The sequence below is a fragment of the Callospermophilus lateralis genome, chromosome 6 (genome assembly GCF_048772815.1).
Source record: "Callospermophilus lateralis isolate mCalLat2 chromosome 6, mCalLat2.hap1, whole genome shotgun sequence".
NCBI lineage: Eukaryota > Metazoa > Chordata > Mammalia > Rodentia > Sciuridae > Callospermophilus > Callospermophilus lateralis.
The window spans coordinates 64,423,492-64,450,146 of NC_135310.1; the positions used below are offsets into that span (position 1 = coordinate 64,423,492).

A 26,655-nucleotide genomic window follows, 5' to 3' on the forward strand; every position below is an offset into this window, starting at 1 on the left:
AGGGAAACCAACTTTATGGGAATTCATAGGAGTGATATAAATGTAAAATACTTTAATGTTAAGCTATGAATACCAGCAATAAGAATGGGGAGTTGTTGCCTTACTTCAGCCTATTCTAGCTCATCAAGACTAATTCACCTAATAATAAATGCATTCACATTTTGACACAATATTTGTACAACTTAATCAAATTAAAATACTCTTGCTATTTCTGACATATCTAATATTTCTGTTCCATTTCATTTAAGAAAACGGTTATCTCATTTGGTTAACCATATCCTAATTGATTTCCACCTACCTGAGAAAACTATTGTACAAAACTGCCTCAGAATTCTTCCATGAACAAACTTTAGGTGTTTCCATTTAGAAAAAAAATGTTTTAAATGCAATATTACAATGATAACAGAAATGGAAAACGCAGAAACATATTACTTCGTCTTGTACATGTGCATATGTGTTCATAACATGTTTTAGATATTGTGCAAAACTTGCTGTGGCACTGAAACACTGTTGCTCTGAAACTGCTTTCATCACTCTGAAAGAACTCCATTAAGAATACGCCAAGCTTTGTGCTAGCAGGAACGCCACTAACACCACTTGATCCAAAATTATCTTCATTTCTTTCTTTCCAATTGCAGGAAAAAGAAGTGAAACCACAAAATCTTATATTTTATTACAATGACAGAATGCTGTTTTGGAGGTCAGGACGATGAAGTAACGAGACCTCAAACCAGGATGCTCATTCCAAGGCACAGCAGTCACTCAATCCACTTCAAATGAGAGAAGTCGAGGTCCTGCCGGCACTTGGCCGGAACCGTCATAAGGTCTCGCGAGAGCTTTCCCACCACCGCGAGCCCACAGAATCACTAGTTCCGGTCTCCTATCAGCATTCACCCTTCTCTCCTTCCTCCTCTACTGCTAGCCGCGCCGGAACTTTTGTTGGTAGGAACGGGTTTATACATTTGAGTGTTGCTGGCCGGCATCGAGGAGAATTGGGTGCCGTCCTCTTCCTGTCGCCGTCGTAGCGGCGGAGCGGAGCCGAGCTGATCTGATCCAGGAACGCGGTTATCCGACCGGCTGGGTCTATGGTCGCTCCGCGAGCCGCTCCGCCGGCTGGTGCTTTTTTATCAGGGCAAACTGTGTTCCATGGCAGGGAACTTTTGGCAGAGCTCCCACTAGTAAGTGATATTCCATGTTCTCGCCCGGGGCCGTTGTTAGTGGGTGGTGAGGACGGGGCCTTGGACTCTCCTGGGCCTGGAACCCACCCCTCGTCCCAAGCGCCGATGAGGGGTGCCCCTCGGGGTGTCCCCGAGAGGCCGCAGAACCAGAAGTGAAATGCACGGTATTGAAGCGACTCTTCTCCCTACACATGCCCAGTTTCTTGGGCGCGGGGCGGTGGTGGATCTGTGAGCAGGAAGGATGGAGAAAGGGGTTCAATATCCTGGAAAGATTCAGGAGTTTTCATTTCGGGTTCTTGGGTTATCTAGGCCTGAGCGTGAGATGAGGTGGGCACAGATATGTGAGGTGTGACTCAGTTTACGGTAGTGAGATTGCCGGTTCCGCATAGTTGTGGCTTGTTTTTGCCTAGGATGCGTTCAGGGAAATGGCTCTTTTGTCACTTACCTATTTTGAGTGGTTTTAATATTCCGAGGAGAGGAGGAAGTCAATCTTGTTTCTGCTTGCTAACCGTTTGCTACCTTTACAGTAATGCCTTCATGGAGTTTTACCTTCACAAGGTATAGGCCTCTCAAAATTTATTCATTTCTTTGCCGTTTATTTTATATTTTGTTTTAAAAGCAGGCTTTCCATTGATTTTTGTTTACCTGTACATTTAGCCCTTTTCATGTATAGGTTTTTGTTTGTTGGTCACTGTGGACGAGTTGGAGTGATAGTAAAAATATTTACCTCTAAATATATTTGTTTAAGCAGGCAAGAAGGTGCTTGATGGGACTAATTAAACATGGACTAGACTTTTCCACCATATAGTTGAAAGATGAACAGAACTTGATAAAGAAAATATCCTAGTGTGAATAATTTTAATGCCAAGAGCATTAATAACTAATTTAAATTTTTATTTTGAATAGGATCGGTTCCTGTTATTCACCGATTTTTTATGTTTGTGTGAGGAAAAAAAAGAAACAGTGGACTTAAACCTGTTTTCCCAAAAGCATGTTCTTTCTTGCTGTAACATCACTCTGAGGATATGAAGTGCCATAGAAGCTTTCATATGGGCCATATCACTTTTATATTGAATTGCTTTTACTTCTGAAATATTTACTTGGACAGTTGAAATATAAAGTTCAAATAGTGGAGAAGAAATATGATAAACTTTGAAAGAACCTGAGAAATTGACCGGTAGCTACCTGTTGATTGTCAGAGGTTTTTTAAACAAAGATCTTGCCTCCCCTTTTAAGAGCATTTTTGTTATGCTTTCACTTACTGTTATTATTCTAAACCATTTTTTTCACTTTTCAAATACAAAATTATAAAATTAAATGAGCTTTTCAATAACTATCCTTGCCTCCCAATTTGAATTGACCCAGAGGAAGGGGCTGCTTGGCTTTACTCAAATCCTTTGAGAATCATGGAATTCCTGATCTACCCAAGGTAATAAGTAAGAAAGATATGACAGTTCTTTGAAAAAAATGAACAGGGCTGTGGTAGAGCACTTGCCTAATATGCACAAGGCCCTGGGTTCTGTCCCCAGCACCACAAAAGCAAACAACCACCAGAAAAAACAAAACAAAAAAACCCCAAAGGTCATTGTTTTATGTGAATATGGTGACAACGGAAAACAGGTGTGAAATATGCTGTATTTCAAGTTTTCTTATTTTACATTAGTGTCAGGTTTTTTCGAAGTTGCATGTGAAAATAATTGTGAATCTTACATGTGATCTTTGATGAAATGGGAGTACTTATAAGTCTTCTAGGTTTATTTTGCAAAGTACTGTGAGAAAAACTATTAAAATATTTGTTAGTGAAATTTATCTTAAAAAATACAGTGACTGTACAGTTGAAATTATTGCACAAGTCATAGTATATTTTAGAAAGTTGAATTAGAAAAACATATTGTGACCAAAACACAATGAAAGTAGAAGGTCATCAGATTTGCTAGTTGATTGAATGAATGAACAGGTAACAAAAATAAAAATTACAAAATCAACAGTGGCTACCTTGTTGTAGCAGAGAGAAAACTTAACTGTAATAATTATACCTAAAAAAATATGAGATCAACATATATGTGATGTAGTCAAAGCCCAATTTTAGAAAATCAACATTTTCCACTCCTGCATAAATGGGAAAGAATATAAATAGCCTTTAAAAATACTGTATTATAAAAGGAACTGTGAAATAAGCCAAAAAATACAGAAAGACTTAATAAAATAACATTGAAATCAACTTATTAAAAGGAAAAAAATGATGAGTTGGTTCTTTAGGAGAACCAAAAGAGAAGAAGGCTAAATCACTGCTAATTAAATCAAAGGAAAAAGGATGATAGAAAATTAAGAATGGGTAAAGTAAATAAACTCAGAGTACTTTTGGGTTATTGCTGTGGTAATAAATTTGAAAGCCGAACCAAATTAAGAAAATTACCAGACAGATATCCTTAAAAAACACATTGTTATTTCATGGGTAAATTCTTTCCAATTTTCAAGAGCATCTGCTGTTGAATTTGTTCCAGTTAATGAAGAAAGAAGGAAAGCTTTCCATTTTTCTTTATGAAGCCATGATCTCAATGATAGAAAAATCTAGCAAGGGTGCCTTGCTTTTGCTGAGTCTGGCTTTGAACTTGAGATCCTCCTGCCTCAGTCTCCTGAGCCACTGGATTATAGGTGTGTGCCATCATGCCTGGCCCATTGGCTCTATTTCTAGGAAATTATTTCAAATATATTATTAACCAAATATGCAAAGATGAATTATAAAGGTATATTTGAGGGCTGGGGTTGTGGCTCAGCAGTAGAGTGCTTGCCTACCACATGCTGGGCCGTGGGTTCTATCCTCAGCACCACATAAAAATAAAATAAAAGATGTTGTGTCCACCGAAAACTGAAAAATAAATATAAAAAAAAATTCTCCCTCTCTTTCTTCTCTCTCTCTCTTTAAAAAAAAATAGGTATTAGTTGAACCATTATTTGTAATAGTGAAAAATAATTTCCTTATATGTATGTTAGTAGGAATTAAATAAATACTGATCCTTCCTTAAGGGTGTTAAAAAGATGCTGAATAACAAGTTCATTGACTTATAAAGACTCCCTATATATACTGAGCGACAAAAGCAGGTTGTAGAATATATTGTTTTTATTCATGTCAGTTTATTATCTGGTTAAATAGTTTGCTTGACTAGGTAAGAAGAGGGGGCTATAAATGTAATTATGAAACATCTTTTAACGTGATTGGAATTTGTGAGTGGGGAAATTAAATATCTTCTTCAATCAGGAACAACTGAGAAAAGCTATACTTCGTCAAATCTAAGGCACCATCAGTTGGCGCAAAATAGTTGCACCATTATTTTATGTTTTACCAAGAAAGAATGAGTACACATGCTACCAATTAAAAGACATCACTGATTCTAAGATTTATATTGATATCAATTTTAGAACCAATGAAATAGAATATAAACTAGTGATAGAAAGATTGAGGAGGATGAGGGAAAAGATGAGAGCAGAATATTTTTCAGGGCATATTTATGTTTTTGAGATAATTTTTACTAGTTTGCATTTCAGGAAATTGTCTTTTAGGATTACTTCTTGCACTTTGTACTTCTCAGAATATGTGTAGCCTCTTTAGTCTTAAAATGACTATGATTTTCTGTGACTTTGTTTATTTTCTACAGCATGTTTTAATATCTTTATTCCTTCTAGTTTGCAATGGATTTTGGATAAACAAGATCTATTGAAGGAGCGCCAAAAGGACTTAAAATTTCTCTCAGAAGAAGAATATTGGAAACTACAGATTTTTTTTACAAATGGTAAAAATTTTTTAAATTGGTTGAAATATTAGTTACCTTTGAATAAGAATGTTTTTGTATGATAATTTATGATGAACTGTCATAATCTGTACTTAAACATTTTTATTTATATGTGTATTATTACAACTTACTCGTTTATCTTTTTATTGATCTGAATAAAGTTTTTGTGAACTACACTCTCCAGAGACACTGGACAATTTGAAAGTGTTAGTAATCTCCCTAAGCTTTTATAAAGCAACCCACTTTAAGGTTGGCTAAAGCAAAGTACTTTGAGGATAAATGATTCTTGGAATTGGTATCCTGTATTTGTCATTTTTACCTTAGAACTTTGCTTTGGAGGAAAGAGGATTTACTCAGAAGACCTGTAGTATGTCTTGGTATATTTTTGTCACATATTTTTTCTAACCCTCCATTGTTTTGAGGATTCATTATGGATTTTTTTGGTAAAGTATATAAAATGATAGTAATAATGAGTTTGATAGGTAACTTATTTTTTCATATTTATTATAGTGTGAATGTGAAAAACATCAAAAATATTTAGAATTAAGAGGAGGATTGTCAACCATTTGGCTTCTTTACTGCAAGACCAACTTTTGCAATGGGACAATTTCTCTTTTTAGTTTATGCATAATGCTCTATTTTTTTAAACAAATTAACGTGTATAAATTTTTCTTTTGTTAAAAGTGAGTGTAGTTGTGAATTAAACACGTGGAAGTTACTGTTTAAGGTTAATATTATTACAAATAAGGGCAGATGGTACATTTAAAACTCTTTTATTATTTTTAGTTATTCAGGCATTAGGTGAACATCTTAAATTAAGACAGCAAGTTATTGCCACTGCTACAGTCTATTTCAAGAGATTCTATGCCAGGTAAGACTGTTTTATTTTAAGAATATGTTAAACCTATATGTAACTCCTGTCTAATGTTGAGGAGCTTCAGTATAAATGAATCAGTTGTTTGCAGTAGAGTTAAATTGTGATTCTCCCTACCCCCTGTGTTTTCTAAGTGGGTAATATTTAACTTTGTTTTATCATATTTTAGGTATTCTCTGAAAAGTATAGATCCTGTATTGATGGCTCCGACATGTGTCTTTTTGGCATCCAAAGTAGAGGTATAAAACAATTTCTGTTCTCTGTCAAAGTCAAATTTCTGTTCTCTTGTTCAAGTATATTGGTTAATCTTCCCCAGTTTTTACATTGCCTATGTAAGGATGATAATAGATGGTAATTTATGCAAAATATTTTGTACAAAATCGAAATATATGCAAATCTTATCTTTATTTTATGTATTTGCTTAACTCTTATATAGCACTTATTTTTGAAGGGCTTTGTAAGGTTTTTTTTTTTTAACAAATTCTGACTTAATCTTCATAACAAACTAGAATATATAGTAATAGTGTCTGCATTTTATGAAAGAGGGGACTGAGTCATAGAGACAAGTGCCATAGCTTGTCTATAACCTGAGAATGTCTCTTCTCCTTATCCATATACTTCTTACTGTCTTCCTTCTCTGCCTTCTGATGTTTGGCTTCCTGTCAAGCCATAGAGAAAGCAAAAGGGAAAGCAAGAATTAGGAGATGTTTCAGCTGTATAGATTCTAACAAGTAAAAGTTTGAATAATGAGGGTAGAAAAATTAGGTGAGAGAAGAAAAGATAGGAACTTGTAGGTGAGATTGAATTTCTGCCCAATTTATATAGGTTTTTTTTTTTTTTTTTTTGTAGGTGAGGGCATGGTAGTGGCTGGGGATTGAATCCAGGGCTTCCACATGCTAGACAAGAATTAAAAAGTAGCCCCAGTCCCACTTTTAGGTATTTTTGAGCTCAGCTTTCAAGCTATAGTTCAGGCAATTGCAGCAGGTTTTACAAAAACTGCTTGTTTTTCATAACTAATCCATGCAATCTTTTTTTAAAAAATATTTATTTTTTAGTTGTAGGTGAATATAATATCTTTATTTCATTTTTATATGGTGCTGAGGATCGAACCTTTTTATATGGTGCTGAGTGTCTCATATATACCAGGCGAGTGCTCTACCACTGAGCCACAACCCTAGCCCCGTGTAATCTTTAGTATTACAAAACTTTTGTATTATATTTCTATTTTTGACTGACTTTTTAGAATAGGAATTATGTTCTTGAGAACTGTGATTTTAACCTAGTAAGTTTGCATTCCTTTTGTACCCATTTTGATTGAGTTTTGTTTTAGCCATTATTTAAGATTATCCATGCTCTCTTTCTCAACTATTACCTAAATTCTCGTTGGATGGGTGAGGTGGTGCACGCCTGTAATCCCAGCAACTCGCGAGTCTGAGGCAGGAGAATCACAAGTTTGAGGCAGCCTTGGCAACTTAGTGGGAGCCTATCTCAAAATAAAAAGGGCTGGGGATGTGGAGGCTTAACGGTATTAAAAATAATATTAAGAAAAGCATTTTAAGGTATAAGGTTTTTTGATTGTGAAAGATATTTTCAAGTGTTAGAATCAACTTTGTTTTTGAGTTGTTTAATGGAAAAGAAAGTTTATAAAAGGCCTTTTATTATTGGGTAGTTTTCCCAAATATTATTATGTAATATTTGACTTTGTTTAGAAATGACCATCTAATATTTAATTTTATATATCTTAAACACAACCATTCTGGGGTGCTGAGATAAAAGTCTGTATAAACTTCCACTCTTGTAGATTAATTTTGGGGTTTTAATTTGTTAAATATCTATTTTGTTACTTGGGGTTGCGGGGGTAGCTCACTGGTAGAGCACCTAGTTGTAGCATGTGGAAGGCCCTGGATTCAATCCCCCCAGTACCACAAAACAAAAATAAAAACAACAATTTTTGTTATTTGATTTACTGAGCAGAAGTCTGTTATATGACTTACTGAATAAAAGTTTGTGCTTTAAGAATTTTGGTAAATTAGTTATTCCTGGAGGTGGTACAGGGGGAAATGTATCTTTTCAAATATGGTTGCAGCATTTTTTTCACTCTTTACTACGATCAGATCTTTCTGTATTTTGCCCAGTTGTATGGCAGTTGTATACAAGTGGTGTTTTAAGAGGATGTTTTAGACTCGTTTAATTTTTTTATTTTCACTTACCAGGATTGAAATTTAAATGTAAATACAAAAATAGACACACATATATTTTCCCCTATACACGCTAAGGATGCGAGTTGAAGATAATTTGAACAGTTTTTAGTTTCTTTTGTTGGATATGAAACCAATTCTTGACTTTTTTGGTGTTAAGATGAAGTGAAGGCTTTAGAATCTTATACGTTTTATTTGAAATTAAGTGGGAGAATGTATGTAAAATAGATCATCTGATAAATTTTAGTTGTTTTTATGGTGGTGGTATGTTAGGTTGAAAGAGGAAATGGGAACTAATCTTGGAAGTCTTATACTATATCATTTTTGTTTTTCTATTCGAAAAAGGATGATAGGTGCTTGTTTGGTATTTTGGGTTTTTGGGGGGGGCAGTGATATTCAAGTTTATCTTACTTAAGAAATTTGATTTTTTTAAGATAACTTAATTAATTAATTAGTTAATTAGTTAGTTAGTTAATTATGTGGTGCTGAGAATCTAACCCAGTGCCTCACACATGCTAGGCAAGCAAGTGCTCTACCACTGAGCCACAACCCCATTTATTACTAAATGGCATGACCTTTCTGTTTGTTAGCAGGTTCAATCGAATAGAAAGCATACTTAATATTTATTCTTGCAGTTAAGTATAGAATCTAAAAGTTGTCCTGGAAACAAACCTAAGTGCAAAAAAAAGTGGCATTGTCACTTTGGGGCTTGGTTTCTTATTTGGTATGTTTACTGAGATTGAATTATAAAATTATTTAAAAATTTGTCTTGAATTGTGATGATCTCAAGGAAAGTTAATATATTTAGAAATTTAAAATACTTTGTTCCTCAAGTAGGTATAAGATGGACAGCTTGGGGACAGCTTGGAAATACTGTTTTAAGTAGACCTCAGGAGGTCTACTGGGTTAATATATACCTGATCTCATCTACTTTTCTTTCTCTAGGAATTTGGAGTCGTCTCAAATACAAGATTGATTGCTGCTGCTACTTCTGTATGTAAGTGCAAAAGTATAATCTGCTTTAAGGATGTAATTGTAAAAAAAAAAAAACTCTCCATAGTATATAGATTTTTAGTTTATAAAATATATGAAAGATGAGCTGGGTTTATTAACATCTCCTGAGTATGCCTTTATGACTCACATATTTGTCAAAAAATAAAATTTAAAGAGATGTTTTTGCTTACATTATTATTTCTAGGACATTTCTTTAATGTTAAAAATGAATAGTAAACTGGGCACAGTGGCGCACGCCTATCATCCCAGCGGCTTGGGAGGCTGAGTCAGGAGGAGGATTGCAAATTCAAAGCCAACCTCAGCAACTTAACAAGGCCCTAAGCAACTCAGTGAGACCCTGTCTCTAAATAAAATACAAAAAAAGGACTGGGGATATGGCTCAGTGGTTAAGTGCCCCTGGATTCAATCCCTGGTACAAAAAAAAAAAAAAAGAAAAAGAATAGTAATGATTAATCCATAAATATCAACTCAATGGCTCTTTTATAAAAAGATTAAAGAAAAAAATTATTTCCTAATTTATTGTATTTTAGGGTTTCCTAAGGATTAGCCATTATTTCATTCTTGTGGATAGAATAAACTATTCCTTTAACAACTGTAATGTGTATATTTGCTGGGAATTACATCTTTTCAGGCCTCCAAATCACAAAACATGGTACAAGGCCAGGTGATGTGGCACACACATATAATCTCAGTGGCTTGGAAGGCTTATGCAGGAAGATCACAAGTTCAAAGCCAGCCTCAGCAATTTAACGAGGCCCTAAGCAATTCAGTGACACCATGGGATGAATGCCCATATGGAAAGTTTTGCCATTAGCCTTTTCCCACTGTACCCATTCAGTATTTATCACATATTTCTTCCTGTAAACTTGGACTACTTTGCCAACCTGCTAACTTTTATAGCATCCCTGCACAACCTGAACTTCGTCTCCTTTCAGATGGACGTAGATCAAACATTGTACTTTTGTCTCAGGTCTTTGGAAAGAGGGGAGGACGTAATCTTCCTGTGAATGTGGAAAGGTGCATTGAAATACCTTTTATGGTTCTTGATTCTGTCAGAAGTCACAATAGGATTGAACTTCATTTTGGCTGCTGCCACTTAAGCGATGGCTGCAAAAGGGAAGAGATATCTTTATTCTTAAGGGTAAAAGATTAGTAATTAGTTTTGCAAAAAAGTTTAATATACCATATATGTCATTGATGAAGTATTGCATTGCTTTTTTGGAAACTTGTTTTTCATAGAAAGGCTTGAAAATATATTCATAAAAAGTTTGGTTATCAATGAATAGGTAAATCCTATAGTAGACTATTTCACAAGTTTTATGGTGTATTATTACATAAGCCCAGACCACTTGGGTTTCAGATTTTTACCTCTGGTCTGTGATAAATCCTCCAAAGTCTTTTTCTTCATTTGCAATGTGAAGATATTATCTTTGTTATAGGTTGTTGTGAGTCTCAAATGAATTAGTATCTATAAAACTTGGAACAATGCCTTAATTGTATTATTTTGCTGGGGTTACTCTAACAAAATACCACACTCGGTGGCTCAAACATCGAATATTAATTTTTTCATGGTTCCGGAGGCTGGAATCCAAAATTAAGGTGCCAACAGGTTTGGTTTCTCCTTAAATCACTTGGCATGGTTTGCAGATAGTCACCTTCTGGCTATTCTTACATGGCCCTTTCTCTGGGCACAAACACCCCAGCTGTGACTTCCTCATCATATAGGGACAAGCCCCACTCTTATGACCTCATTTAACCTTAATCACCTCTTTAAAAGATTTTTTTTCCAAATGTAATCCCATTCTGAGTGCTGAGGGTTAGGCTTCAACATAAAAATTTTGGAGGGACGGAGTTTATAACACTTAGTAAACTTTACTAGCAGTTGTCATCATCAATAACAGCATCATTATCTCTGGAAACATTGCCAGGTGCAATGGTGGGTATCAAAATAAATACAAGGAATTTAAGGACAAGATAATAAGGCGTGCATGTAAAAGTATTAATACAGAAGAATATAAGTGGTATAAGGGAGTTATAGGGCAGTTAACAGAGAATACTGTGTTTTGAGTGTTAGAAGAATGAATCTAAATAATGTAATTTAAAGAAGAAAGAAAGAATTTGAACCTGCAGAAATGTAGGAGAAAAGCAGTCTAGGAACAGTGCATAGTTTCCTCAAAAATAGAAATTGCTAGCAAGTTACATTCAGTAAATGGTGAGTAAGAAAATAGTGGGGGGAAAATCCTTACCTGGCTAGTATCAGTTAATAGAGGACCTTCAGTGCTAGAGGAAGGGATCTACACTTTGTTTTGGTGATAGTTGTTGTTTTTCTTCCGTATTAGGGATTAAACCCAGGGAAGCTTAACCACTGAGCAACATACCCAGCCCCTTTTATTTTTTATTTTGAAATATGATCTTGCCAAGGTGCTTAGGGCTCATTAAATTGCTGAGGTTGGCTTTTTAAAAAAATATTTATTCTTCAGTTTTATGTGGACACAGTATCTTTATTTTACATTTATGTGGCACTGAGGATTGAACCCAGTGCCTCGTGCATACTAGGTGAGCACTCTACCACTGAGGCACAACCTCAGTCCCCTGAGGTTGGCTTTGAACCTGCAATCCTCCTGCCTCAGCCTTCTGCCTCAGATTACAGGTGTGTGTAATCCCAATGCCATCACACCTGACATTTGTTGTATCTTTAAAAGCTTTATTTATTTTTAAACTTAAATGTGATGCCAGAATTGTGCATTGGGAAAATCGTATAGAATTAGTTAAGATGAATTGGAGGAGGAGGTGGGTAGAATGAGATAGACAAAATTTAAAGTTGTTCGCGTTATAACATGGATGAACCTTGAAGATATGATAAGTGACAAATATCAATCACAAAAAGATGAATACTCTGATCCCACTTCTATTAGGCTCTTGGAATATTAAAAATAATAAAGATGGGCTGGGGATGTGGCTCAAGCGGTAGCGCGCTCGCCTGGCATGCGTGCGGCCCGGGTTCGATCCTCAGCACCACATACACACAAAGATGTTGTGTCCGCCGAAGACTAAAAAATAAAATATTAAAAAAAATAATAATAATAATAAAGATTAAAAGTAGAATGGTAGTTTCTCCTGTCCAGAGAGAGTGGAGAATAAGGAATTATTGTTTAATGGGCACAGTGTTTCACTTTTACAAAATGAAGAATTCTGGAGATGCATGGTGTTATGGTTATATAACAATATGAATATATTTAATGCCACTGAAGTAGATACTTCTGAAAAGAATTAAATTGATTTTGGATATTCTAAATGTAAATGTATTAGTAAAACATCCTCTTAAAATGTAAGAACAGTGGAAGAAATTTAGAACTTGACACATTTTAAGAAAAAGACTTGTATAGTGGCTTGTGCTGTACAGAGAAAGCTGTGAATCAAAGAAAGTCATATCTTTGGGAGTGTTATCAGACACTAGAGATACAGGTAATTGCAAGGAATTAAGAATTTAGTAGGTTCTGAGAAGGAAAATCTTACTGTATTGTATATGAAACAAAATAACCTTAGTGAAGAGTGGATGCTTATCTAAGTTACTGTGGAAATGAATAGATTCTATAAGACTGAATGCAGTAGGATGTGCACATACACATTGTATTTTAGCTGATAAAATTGTAACTCAAACATAGAAGTTACCCATTCTGATAGTGCTGTGCATGCATACTAGAATTGAAAATGTATGACATGTTGAGAGCCAGATTTCTCACTATCCGAGTGAGAATTTGCAGATAAGTAAGAAGAGAAGACCAGAATGGTCCATGTGGTAAAGATCAGAAATGGAAACATGAGTATGAAATAATGTTTAACTTGATATAGACACAGATAGTTACATGTATAAATATTTATAGATAAATGTATATACACGGATTAATAGGTGTATTTCTTGGCTCTGTCAGTTGAGATGGTCTACATGCAATGAAATCCCAGTAGCAGTAAGCTCAGTTTATACCCACATCTTGATTTCTAATAACCATTTTCCAGTAAAAGGGACCAGGGCTCTAGGAGAAATGGCTGGTTCTAGGATTGCAGCAGGAAATGTACAAGATGGACCTGAAATGTCTCAAGTGTCAGGAAGTAAGGAAGTATTCAAAACCAAAAACCTGCATTGGTGGGACTTTGTCAAAAGGACAAAGGAACCCAACTGAAGGAATTCCCAGGAGCCAAAGCTAGAATATTTTGAGCAACAACAGAAGTAATGGATTATAACTCTATAAAATGAGTTTATACTGATATAAATAGAAGTCTGAATAAATCAAATAGAGGGAAGAGACAAATAGTCCCTTCAGAAAAATTAAAATAATTTATGTAGCCACTTCTTCTCAAGTAAGGGAAACATAATGTATTATGGAAATTGAGAAAAGAAGTAACTTTATAGTGCAGAAATCTGACAGAATACCAGCCACATGCTCAAGATGGTAGCAACAGTAATAAAGTACACTAATGGTATGGACCATTGATGTGTTGTGATGAAAATAGTACTTCTGTGGTCTTCTTTCAGAAATCCATAACCTGTGCTGGGGTTGTGGCTCAGCGGTAGAGCACTCGCCTAGCACATGCGAGGCCCTGGGTTCGATCCTCAGCACCGCATAAAAATAAATAAATAAAGGTATTGTGTCCAACTACAACTAAAAAAATAATTTTTTTTTCAAAAGAAATCCGTAACCTCATCATGAGGAAAACATTAGACACATTCAAATAGCGGGCGATCTTGTAAATATTTCACTAGTACTCCTAAAAACCATCAAAGTCATCAAAACAAAGGAAAGTTTGGAAAAGTCTTGTAATTAAACTGAGTCTAACGAGACATGATGACTAAAATTAATGGACATATCTTGGATGAGTTCCTGGAACAGAAAAAGACATTAACTGAAAACTAAGATCTGAATAAGCTATGGAATTTAATTAATACTATGTGTTGGTGTTGAGTCATTAATTATAAAATAAGTGAACTATACTAATGTAAGGTGTTAATATTAGGGTCAACTGGTCCACAGGGCATCATAGTCGGCTCAGCTGTTATAAGAAAATTCCATAGACTGCATGGCTTTAATAACACATTTCTCAAAATTCTCAAGTCTTAGTAGTTCAAGATCATAGTGCTAACCTTGATCAATTCTTTGAATGGTCATGATTCCATGTTATAGATACCTTTGTTGTTTTTTTTTAATAAGGACACCAATCCTATTATGCTGCCTACACATAAACTTGATTACTTTCCAAAGGCCTTACTTTGAAATATCATCACACTGGGAATTAAGGCTTCAACATACGAATTTGCAGGGGTAGGGGTCACAGACAGTCCATAACAGGGAACTCTGTACCATGTAATCACTATTTCTTTTTCTGTATACGTAAAACCTTTCTTTAAAAAAAAAGTCTAGTGAGAAAAAAAAAAAGGTAGAAGAATTTAATTAGGTAGAGTTTGTTTTCTTTTTAGGGAAACTTGAGCATATTATCAAGTGATAAGACAGATTTACTGAAAGAGGAAAGGTTAAAGATGGGAGTAAAATAGTAGGAATGATCAGTTGAATGAACAGTGAACAAATCAGTGAATAAAACATGTACAAATTATAGGGATAATAAAATAGAGGAAGGATCCATTTTTCTATTCATTGGAAGAATAGGATTAGAAGCTAGGCAGAGTGGTGCCTACCTATAATCCCACAACTTGAGAGGCTGAGGCAGGAGGATCACAATTTGAGGCCTGCCTCAGCAATATAGTGAAATCCTGTCTCAAAATAAAAAATCCCCAGTCCTGGGAAAAGGACTGGGGATGCTCAGTGGAAGAGTGTCCTTGGGTTCAATTCCTAGTACTTGCAAAAAGGGGTAGAGGGAAGGTGTTATAAAACTCAGAAACATTATTCATTTTTTAGAATTAATTAAAGGAAAGGGGAAGATAATAGTTTTCCTAATGTCAATTTTAAATGGTTCTAGGTTTTATGCTTTGGTAGATATTACCTATCTAAATTAACTGTAGGATACTTAATTTACAAAACAAATCTTTCTGTAAATATAGTACATAAAATAAGTATTTCCTTTTATTTTCAATGAGGCCATCTTTTTGGAAATATTGTACATAAAATAAGTAGATTTCCTTTTAGTCTCAGTGAGGTCACTTGTACAAAACATTCTAGAACCTATCAATAGATTCTTTTTTTAATATATATATTTTTTTCATTGTAGTTGGACACAGTACCCTTATTTTATTTATTTGTATGTGGTTGGTGCTAATGGTAAAATCCAGGGCCTCACACATGCTAGGCAAGCATTTTACTGCTGAGCCTCAACCGCAGCCCTATCAATAGATTCTTGATGGAATTATATGTTGCGTTATAATGACTTGAATACAGTTTTTCACAAATAGTACATAAATGTGTACAGCTCACACCATTTTGAGGAGATAGGGGATCAGTGGTAACAATGTTTTTTCATGTGCATTTTTAGTGACTTTTTAGTAACAATTTTTAGCAATAACTCTAGGTGTGTCATATGAAAAAGTCCTAGAGACTTTTGTATATGTATGTAATGTTTTTATTAAAATACATCTTTGATAAATCCTTAGTTATTTTGAAAAGTTCAGAAGGTACAGATGAGTAAAAAGAAAAATCCTTAAGTCTCAGAGATGAACATTGCTGATAGGTTTTTGGTGAAATATATTTACAACTTTCTATCCCCTTTCCCTTCCCTTTTCCTTTTCTTTTTCTCCTCCCTCCCTCCCTCCCTTCCTTTTCTCTCTCTCTCCCTTTCTTCATATATGTAACCCCTGTGTTCCCTCTAAGCCAAATCACTGGAGAATACAACAGTACCATTCTAGAACTAGCAAGACTTTAGAAATGACAAAAGTCAGTGATTGTTTTTCTCAATCTTTTATTTTTTTAAATAGCAGAACCATTTCTTGGTGTGTTAATATAAAATTGAAGCTCTCTGATTGTAGTAATAGAAGTATAAATGAGGGCTTAGGGCTTCCCAAAGATACTCAGTCTTTCCCCTCCCTTGATAACAAAAATCTAGGTCCTTAAGCATTGCCTAGAGTGCTTACTGATAATGATTTAGTCCTACTCTCTAAGATTCTGTACTCTTTTAACACAATTAAAAGAATGTTGGTTTAATTAACTTTGACATTTTCTCCATTTAAACTGTTTTTCTCTTTGTTTGTATTCTGCAGTAAAAACTAGATTTTCATATGCCTTTCCAAAGGAATTTCCTTATAGGATGAACCATGTAAGTATTTTATACAAAGTAATCACTTGTTAAAACTGTATATAAACAAGCTGAACTTACTAGCCTTTTAGAAATACCAGTTTCAAATATAATATTCCACAAGAATATAGACATTATTTTAAATTAAAGATCAGTAGTTGATCTTTTTAAAAACATTTCATAGAAGTGGTTATCAACCATTTCTGCCCATTGGATTACCTTGGGAACCTTTTAATACTGATGTTGGGTCCTCTCCAGACTGACTAAATCAAAATTTTCAGGCTTAGAGTTCCTGGCATTAGTATTTTTTAAAAACTTCCAGGTGAGTGATACTAATGTGCATCTGGGGTTGATAACTACTATAATGGATCAGTATTAAATTATATTTGATAAGTTATATTTTTAAAAGATTAATATTTGTCATTTTAATAAGCATGTCTGCCATTCTCTACCTTGCAAGGGAATTGTTCATTCTACTTGGTATTTTTTTTTAATTAAATAGAGATAATTTCATTTTGCATTTCTTGAGTAGAAAGGATATTTTAATAGAAGTGAGCTAAGGATACAGCTCAATGATAGAATGTTTGCTTATTAGCGTATGTGAGACTCTGGGTTTAATCTATAGCACCAAAAACAAACAAACAAAATGCTTACAAGAGGCTGGCTTTTCCTTATAAGGATTTAAATGCTTTATAATTATAGTTGCATGAATTATGCAATAGTAAAAAGTAATTTTATTATATATATTCTAATATAAGCTGTGTTTATTTTCTGTTTTGTAAAAATGTGTGACAAATTACTATAAACTAAGCAGACTTATGTAATTAGGTTTCTTGTTGACTTTTCTTAAAACAGATATTAGAATGTGAATTCTATCTTTTAGAACTAATGGTAAGTATGTTTTTTCCTGTGGTTAATAGAGGAACAGTTATTTTCAAGTTTCATGAAGTCAAATTAGTTACAGAAATTATTTATAGGCAGGTACATTTTAAAGTCATCTAAGTGATTTGTGATTTTGAAATCATAGTAACCTAGTAACATTATCTATTTTCTCTCTGAAGCCTGTAAAATAATTTGTATATCCTAGTCTGGATGGAAAAGTTATTCTATAGTAACTATAAAAAAAGGATTACAAGCAAACAAGTCAGGACATTAAACCACTGTAAATTATGTGCACAACTTGTGTATGTGTGTGGTATAATTTAAAAGATAGATTATGTCTTCGGCAGAATTCTCCTCCAATTGGGAATCATGGATTTATAGGCTAATAAGAGGTTTCAGTGTGTTGCAGATGTGACACTTTGAGTCTCTAAGGGAATGAATGGATGCTGACTGACTGCCAACCGATATACCAAGGTATATTCCAGAGAGAGCACTGCCTTCATATTGTAGTAGAGTTTAGGGCTGCTATACTGCTTGCTAAGAGAACAAAAGAGAAGCAAGCATGAGTTACAGAAATTCACTTTGAAATACACTATTAAAAATTAGTTGGGTAATGATAAAGTTTTTGTGTTGTAATAAATCTGTTTTTATACATACACATTTTTTAAACTGTTTCTAGGATTGTTGCTTGATAGTGTATCATCCTTATAGACCTTTGCTCCAGTATGTGCAGGACATGGGCCAAGAAGACATGTTGCTTCCCCTTGCATGGTAATTAGAACAGAAGTTATTAATAGTGTAACATGTTATTAGATAGGAAGATTGCCAACTAAATATGAAATTTGATATTTTTGAAGACATTAAACTAGTGCCCCAAGGTATTAACTAGTTAAAATTTGATTTTATATTTTTAACATAAAATTTAAGAATGAATTTATCTTTAAAAATAATCAGTATACTTTTTGGTAGTGTTCATTTTATTTCTGATTTTTTAAAAATTAGAAGAACATGTTTATAATTTATTGGAGGGCTCAAAGTTCAAAATATGTTTTATTCACATATTAAATGTACTAATACATACTTAATTGTCACACTCTTGAGTCAATCTTTTTGCTTAAATGTTTTATCTTACTAGCTGTGTTCAGTAATAGAAAAGGGAAATATGTGTGTACAAAGATGGGAAATCTGTCCCTCTCTGGGTGGAAATGTACAATCAGATGAAATAATTCTACTTTCAGTAATAATATGATTTACATTTCTATAGGAGGATAGTGAATGATACCTACAGAACGGATCTTTGCCTACTGTATCCTCCTTTCATGATAGCTTTAGGTATGTAAGCATGGTGTGCCCTTATTAGTTAAATTGTTATAAATCTATTTAGGTCAGCTTAAAATAAATTTCACCCTATTGTACTTTATGTTTTTAAGTTTCCATGAAGTAATAGACTAATCTTTGCATGTGAACTTTCAATAATATGAACTGTAACTTGCACAAATCAGGGTTATAGTCCTCCCACCCCCACCCCTTTTTTTGGTGAGTTTTTAACAAATCATTTAAAACAATTTTAATCAGTGTCTAAATAGAATACTTTTGTTTGGTGGGCAAAGTTCAGAATTAAGCCTGCTAATATTAGTTGTAAGTCTTATAAAATAACTATACCAGATTTTCATTTCCTGAGCCCAGTTAAGTACTCAGAGTTAAACAAAGAAGCATCTAGCTGTCTTCGTAGATAGAGAAGTTAGCTACCATTCCATTATCCATGGAAGAGAGTGCAGTAATGGATTAGAACACAGTCTTTTGAGTTAGATAGTCCTAGGTTTAAACTTTGCTTCCTTTATAATTGAGGGGAAATTGTTTAACTTTCTGAGTTTGTTTCCTTAATTATAAAAAGGAGTAAAACTTCAGAGTGCTAAAAACTTCAGAGTCATTTAAGAGTTAAATGTGATAGCTTATAGAGCACCAAATAATGCCTGCTATATTCTAGGTACTTGTTGCTTTTTGTCCTCCTATTGATTTCTATGACTCTATCCTCTTAACCCCTCTCCCTCACACACACCATTCTTTTATCATTCCAAAATTATCAAGTATTCCTTAAATATTGATGTTAAAAGTCACCTTTTATCAGGGATGACAAGTTATATTTATTCTTCTGTATCACTGATGACTCTTATACGGTACTGAACTGGGCGGGGGGCGGGGGATTCTGAAGTTGTATCCAGTCAGTGGGAAGAAGTGCTGGGTTATATAGATTAGGAAGGAAGGGATAACAGGACACATGCCATGTCTTTGCCAAACCTGTGATCTTTGTACTTGCTGGCTGAGGCCCAGGGCTTCTGTAGTCTTTTATATGCTGAAACATTTCTATTTCTTTATTTGAAATCTTGCTCCTGAGCAGTTCTTTATATCCATCAACCATATACATAACTCCACTTGACATCTAACTGGCACTTCAGACTTATGATCAGGAGCTCATTGCCTTGTTCTCAGATATCCTCTTCCATTTAATGTTTTTGCTAGCTTGATAAATAGCAATAGGTATTTGCCTTTGTTGGAAACCCAGCAGTTAGGTTCTTTCATTTCCCTCAGTAGCTACATCCAGCAGGTTATCAGTACCTTTCATGCCTTCCTTTCAATTATCTGTCCCTTATGTAATATTATAACCATTTTCTCATTTTCAACTAGTTTACCACAGCAGTTTCCTAACTGATTGGTCTCCAGCATTCTTGTGCTCAGAGATCAGAGAGCCAATCTATTCTCCATTCTGTTGAACTACACTAATGGTTCTCAGTGGGGAATAATTTTGCCTCTTAGAGGATTCATCAATGCCTGGAGATGGTTTTATTGTCATACGAAGGTGGGATACTACTGTCATCTAGTGAGTAGAAGCCAGAGGTGGTGCTTAGCATCCTAGAGTGCACAAGACAGTTTCAAAGAATAATCCAACCCGAACGACAGTAGTTCCAAGGTTGAGAAACCCTAAGCTAGAATAAGCTTTGTAAAATGTAGAATCTCTCCCAGTTGCTGAATAAAATCTGTATCATCTCTATCACTTATTGATAAGCCATTATCTCCCTTTACTCTGAGATTGGCTCAGATATCACCTTTGTAGTGACACCGCACCTCCCTACTCTCTCAATATTGCCTCAGTCTGGGTGTATGGTGCCTTCTCTATCTCTGATTTACATGCTCGCCTCTCATGGCATTTCCCACTCTTTTGAGTAACTGTTTTTATTATTATTTTAGTCCTTTGATTTCTCAATTCCTTTTGGACCTAAGCCCTACTCTAGCATCATTTGACTTGGAACAACTAATATATCAGTTCACATTTGAATGGCTGTTTTTTGTTCTTTTTGTGGTATTGGGTATGGAATCCAAGGCTCACAAATGGTCTGTATGCACTCTTACCACTGAGCTACTTGACCATCTGCTTGAGTGGCTGTTTCCCCAGAATGTCATTCTTAGCAAAGTCAAACGGTAACCTGAACAGGGAATATAACTTTTAACAAGCTGGGGTGGGATCAGGATAGAGAGTCTGTGCAGTAGAAATTGTTTCACTCAAAACTGTGACATAGGTCATTATCTTTGAGCTCTTTTACTATCTTTGTTAGTTTTAATTTTATGTAATGTATATAATTGTATATGATGTGTCACATTTTTTTCTAATCCCTATTTGATTACAACAGTGAATTCTGCACCAGTGTGCTCAGTTGTTAAATAACATCTATCATGTGATAAGACTTTAAAAAGTCAAAATAAAAAATAGTAAAGTAGAGGCAATGTTGCTTTTAATTTAAATATAATTATCATTGTTGAAACATCAGTATATTGATTATTTTTGTCAAACTGACCTTTGTGACTGTTTTGTACTGCTGTTCAGATTCCTGTTTTAATCTCATTAGATGATTTTTCCCCTCTAATGTGCCCTTTCAGAGCATCTGCACCAAGTAGTAAACCAAAAGGAGCAGATGTCAAGAACCTTAATGTAATCTAGTAAATTTTTCTGTCTATATCAAATTAAATTGATGAGATAGTTAGTACTATTAAATATAGCTTTGTGAGGTTTAAAAACAGTTTTAGAAAATATATGTATGTGAAATTTGTGAAAATCTTTAGTTATGTGACCATGTTTGTAGTTAAGTATGAGCAATTGTCTTTTCATTTCAGCTTGCCTACATGTTGCCTGTGTTGTGCAGCAAAAAGATGCCAGACAGTGGTTTGCTGAGCTTTCTGTGGATATGGAAAAGGTATTTAAAATTTTTTGAATTTCAACATTTTAAAATTCATGTCTTATTTACTTTCCTTCAGCTTAAAACCTTATGATGCTCACCAGGGTAAGAAGATTGTTGATGAAATATTAAGAAATACATGCTTGATGAAAAGTTGATATTAGTTTTTTTAAGTTATATTTATCTTTCTGGCTTTAGGTTAATAGAATGCTAAACTTTTGGCACGATTTGTTGCAAAGTAGCCTCTAACTTCCAGGATTATCTAAAAAGCTACCTAGTGATCACTAAACACTACCAGGAACTTCTGTAAAACAGCACATTGGTGGCAAAGCCCTATTTTCTACCTTTTCTGCTCAAGTGTTGAAAGCATTACAATTAATCCAACTTTAACTCTGTGTGGGTAGAGAAAAAAGAGCTAAACTTGGCAACTAGATATGACATAATACAGTTGTAGTTTTAGGTCATCTTAACTAATATGTAGAGTAGTTAGCAATCAAAACAATATCTTATGTGTAATACCTCCCCTTAAATTGTTTGAGAAAATTGATATTAAAGAATACTCAATAGTGGTATATTCCTTCATGATTTCAACCTTTACTTTTTGTACCTTGCTAGTTTGTTTTGGTTTAAGAGGACAGAAATCAACTAGATATGAGATACGGATGGATAGGGCATACATGTTGAAAGGTAAGCAGCTATAAAGCCTAAATAACAGTGTGTAGTGAAAAATACTGTTCTCAAATTTGTTAGGATTATCTAACCTGAATTCTCAAGGACACAGACTCATCTTCTTACCATTTTTGAAGGGTGCCTTATATGTGATGTCTGTTCTTTATAGGTACTAAATATTGCTTTTTTTTTTTTTTTTTTTGCCACTGAGAACTTTTCAAATATTTTCTTGTAGATTTTGGAAATAATCAGGGTTATTTTAAAACTATATGAACAGTGGAAGAATTTTGATGAGAGAAAAGAGATGGCAACTATTCTTAGTAAGATGCCGAAACCAAAACCACCTCCAAACAGGTACTTTGTAAACTTTTAATTATTGACTTAATTATATATATATATATATATATAAATATATATATATATATATATATATATATATAGTACTAATTTATCTTTTTCTTTCTTAGATTTTTGTTTTGTATCTTTTTCTTAAAACTTCTATCAAAATTTCTTGATTCATCCTATTTTTTTTAATTTGTAATTTGAGACTCTCATTTTAAAAAATACATTAATCTGATCTATTTAATAACTTTTCCAAATGCAGTGGAGGTCTGTTACAGGTATCCCTCAACATATAGCCACATACTGTACATAAATTTAAACAGAACAGTATTAGACAAAGTCATCTGAAATTCAGAGATAAGGAATTCTGCAATCAGTTTGACTAAGTAACATTCCTCTTCTCCACTTACTGGCTATTATTCTATTTTATGAATTTCAGTAGCAGTTTTTTAAAATTTTGATAAATGATCTGATATGATAAAGATAAGAATTTTGGTTTTTGAGTTATCCTATGAACCACAGCACACAACATACCTTTTCTAAATATTAATCACCTGTGCTAAAGAGTTTTTCTTTTTTTTTTTCTTTTCTTTTTCTTTCTTTTTTTTTTTTTTTAATAGGATCTGTTTGTTTAGTTCTTTGGTTCAGCCCTCACAATATATCAGGCCAGATTATCTGAGGTAGGAAGAAAGGTGAGGAGGAAAATAAATGCTACCCATCTTAATAATTTATTTAGAAAGATAATTTGTGTAACAGTAAGATAGATTTATAGATTGCTACTGATGAAATGTTACAGTCTGGAAAAAAAATGATACTTATAACAAGGAGCTGTTCAAGGCAGTCATTCAAACAGCTACCTTTGGATGCATTTTTTGCAGAAATTCCCTGAGTGATTCTCCACTAGTGGCAGGGCCTGAAGCTGCAAGATGATGGTGGACAAGATAAGGCAATAATCCTATTGCCACAGTTACTGGTATTTTCAGCTTTAGTTCTTTTTAAATATTTAGCATTTTCCAGGAAATTACTGAATTTTTTCTGACTTACAAGGTTTGTTGTAATTACATCTGATTTTATTATGCCATTGAACAGCAGACTTTTAGAAAAAAAATTTTTTTATTTTCCTAAATAGTAGAAATAGGATTTATATGTAAGATTTAATTTTGTAGGACTTTTGTTCAGAAGTTGTGATCTCTATGTTGAGTGATACCTGTAATAACAATGATATCCCATACCCTAATTTAAATTTTTTGAGTGTATATGAACACTAACTTCCATACTGCTTGTAATGTGTTAGAGTACAAAGTGCATAAGAATAAAAACATAAAACCAAATGTTAGTCTTCTGGATTTTAATTTTTCCACATCTGTGTCTTAATCAGAAATGTGTTTGTACAGTTATGCTGCAGAAATGTGTTTGTACAGTTATGCTACAGATTCAGAAATTAATAGGCTTATCAGGGTGTTGAAAATGAATCTTTTAATTAGTATAAAATCTCTTTCTTCCCCATTTGAACAGTGAAGGAGAGCAGGGTCCAAATGGAAGTCAGAACTCTAGCTACAGTCAATCTTAAAACATTCCGAAGAATTCCGTAGTGGACCACTTGGAAATAAACCATTGGACAGATTTCAGTAATGTCTTCAGTGGAATACAAATGAAAATGAATAGCTTGTTTCTGTCAAGCATATTGGGAATTTATTTTATTTTTGCAAAATAAGTTTTTCTTTACCTAGTTTGATTCTAGTACATAATTGATAAAAATCTCTTAATTATAAAAGTTTGGAAGGTTCTATGGGGACCTACAGACAGACATACATAGACATTTCATGATCAATAGCTTTTGATTAGTATATCTCTTAATTTGGATGAAAGACATTGTAGCTTTTTATTAAGCCAGAAAACATGAAACATAATTTGTTTAAAATTCTGTGGTCATTGAGGGACCAAAAAAAGGACATAAAGTCAATATATGAGGGCCCCCCCCCCTCTGGAAGTTAAACTTTAAAACTGTATTTAAGGAATAAAATCTTACAAAATCCTGGAAGATTTTGATAATGATGTTGATAATTTCAGGGAAATTAATCAAGTACCTATTGATTTTAAAGTGTATTTTATTCAGTAATTTGGGTGTCTTGCCATGGAAGATACTAGCCCGGCCTAGCAGAAAAGTGCAATATGTATAGGATACTTTGACATTTTAAAAGCTATATTAATTCCGTAACCATTTTGAAATGCTGGGCAAACTTTTTTTAAAAAGTGAATCATACATGAAGTTATTTGCAATTAATTCAATTAATGAGACATTTTGAAAGTTTAATTGGGTAAAATACCATAATGAGGTTGAAATTTTGATAAATTTTTAGTGTTGATTTTTAATCTGCTGTGAAAAAAATTTTTTTATAAGATACGTGCCCTAGTTTAATTTTGTGTCTTCATGTGGATTTACAGATTTACTGCAGGTATCCTGAGCCAGGAATACAATCAGGTTTCAGGCCAGTTTGAAACTGGCTATTCTTAATTTTCATGAGTGTAGGACCATCAGATTAAATGTTATGTCAGTGGACTGTGCTGTCTGTGGAACTTAATAAATTAATCATTTTCTTCAGACCTGGAGGAGAGTGATAAAACTTGGAGTCATAGGATATTAATGTACAATTTAAGGATTAAAAAATTTTCTATAAATAAATTGTGAACAATGGATTATTAAATGTTGACTTCCTTCCTAGTATAAGACTGCAAGAATAAAAGTTAATTCTTCAGCTATATCGACCAGTGTCTTGAATTCATCTTTTTGAATTTGCCTTTTGTTTTCTGAAAATCCTTCTTTGATAAGTATTAAAGTCTTCTATATTTTATCAAGGGGGTGATTTCAAATGGTTTATAAACAGACTTTAAGTCCTATTTTCTTAGGGAGAGTATTAGATGAGCCAGAAAGGAAGACAATTTATAAAATCAGTACCAATGATCAGTATGGATCTCCTAAGCTTATGGTAGGGTAAAAAATAAGAAAACTAACTCCTCAGGTCTGAAGGAATTAATGTTGGGGTTGGGATGGCTGGGCAGAGTGAGTATTTATCACAATAATTAACTGTAAAGTTTTCCTTTAAACTTACCTATCTTAAAAAGTTTACTTTTAAAATTAATACATATGCCTCAGTTTTGTTTGCAGCCTCTTATTGTGGAAAACTTAAAACAATATACAAGAACAGATAGAGCAGTATAGTGAATGTCCAGTATAGCGAATGTCCACGTACTTATCACACAGCTTCAGCATTTATTAATTCATAGCCAATTTCATTTTATCTGAACTTCAAGCTGTCTTCAGTTTGCTTATTATTTTGAAGCAAATCTCAGATATTGTATCATTTCATTTCATCTATAAATATTTTAGGACCTACTCCTAAGAGATAATGGTTCTTTTAAAAAACTGTACAGTATCATGCTGTATAGAATTAGTAAAAATGGTTATCAAATAGTTCAAATTTTCAGTTATCTCATAAATATCGATTATAGTCAGGATTTAAATAAGGACTACACGTTGCAATTCATTGATAAATTCTTTAAGTTGTTTTAAATTTATGGGTTCTTCATCTCACTTTAAAAATTCCCCTTTTTTGTTTTGTCTACTAAAAGTTTCTCATGACATGAATTTTGTTGATTAAATCCTTTACATGCCATTTAACATGTTTTCTCCTATGTATTTTATATAAATTGGTAATTGAATCTAAAGACTTGATTACATTCAGGTTCTTTTTGGGGGTATAGACTACTGTATAAGATGGTAGTCTTCCATCAGGAGGCATGTAATGGCTGTTTGTTTCTTCCTGTAATTTACCAACTACTAAAGATATGTATGGTTTTAAAAAAATCACTTATTATTATAGGGTACACTGTCCAGTATGATAGCCACTAGTGCCTATGGCTATTGAACATTTGAAATGTGGCTAATCTGAATCAGGATGTGCTGTAAATGTAAAAATACATGTTATATTTCAAGTACTTAGTACAAAATAGAAGAATGTAAAATTTCAATAATTTGTTTTATAAAGATTACATTTTAAATGATAATATTTTGGATACATAGGATTAAATAAAACATTTTAAAAATTAATTTCAATGTTTCTTTAATTTTTTAATATAAAAAATTTTACATATTCATAAAATAACATAATGATTTGGACAGTTGCATTGGACAGTTTCTTTACCATATAAGGAAAATGTTAATTTCCTGTCCCATTTCATTCC

General features: G+C 33.6%; 1 protein-coding gene across 3 annotated transcripts; it reads left to right on the forward strand.

The window, feature by feature from the left end:
• Nucleotides 1–967: 967 nt before the first annotated feature.
• Ccnc (cyclin C) lies at nucleotides 968–26,521 on the forward strand. Of its 3 annotated transcripts, XM_076858395.2 has the most exons (13): nucleotides 968–1,178; nucleotides 4,863–4,969; nucleotides 5,756–5,840; nucleotides 6,013–6,082; nucleotides 8,987–9,038; nucleotides 16,257–16,312; nucleotides 17,147–17,182; nucleotides 17,853–17,944; nucleotides 18,438–18,505; nucleotides 21,341–21,420; nucleotides 22,307–22,425; nucleotides 23,292–23,386; nucleotides 23,929–23,998. In XM_076858395.2, the coding sequence occupies exons 1-12, from the start codon at nucleotides 1,147–1,149 to the stop codon at nucleotides 23,341–23,343; spliced, it is 849 nt and encodes a 282-aa protein (XP_076714510.1). In that variant the 5' UTR covers nucleotides 968–1,146; the 3' UTR covers nucleotides 23,344–23,386; nucleotides 23,929–23,998. The 3 variants fall into 3 exon arrangements, with proteins under 3 accessions (XP_076714510.1, XP_076714509.1, XP_076714508.1); XM_076858394.2 differs by lacking the exon at nucleotides 23,929–23,998 and having other exon boundaries at nucleotides 23,292–23,744; XM_076858393.2 differs by lacking the exon at nucleotides 23,292–23,386 and having other exon boundaries at nucleotides 1,132–1,178; nucleotides 23,929–26,521.
• The last annotated feature ends 134 nt before the right edge of the window (nucleotides 26,522–26,655 follow it).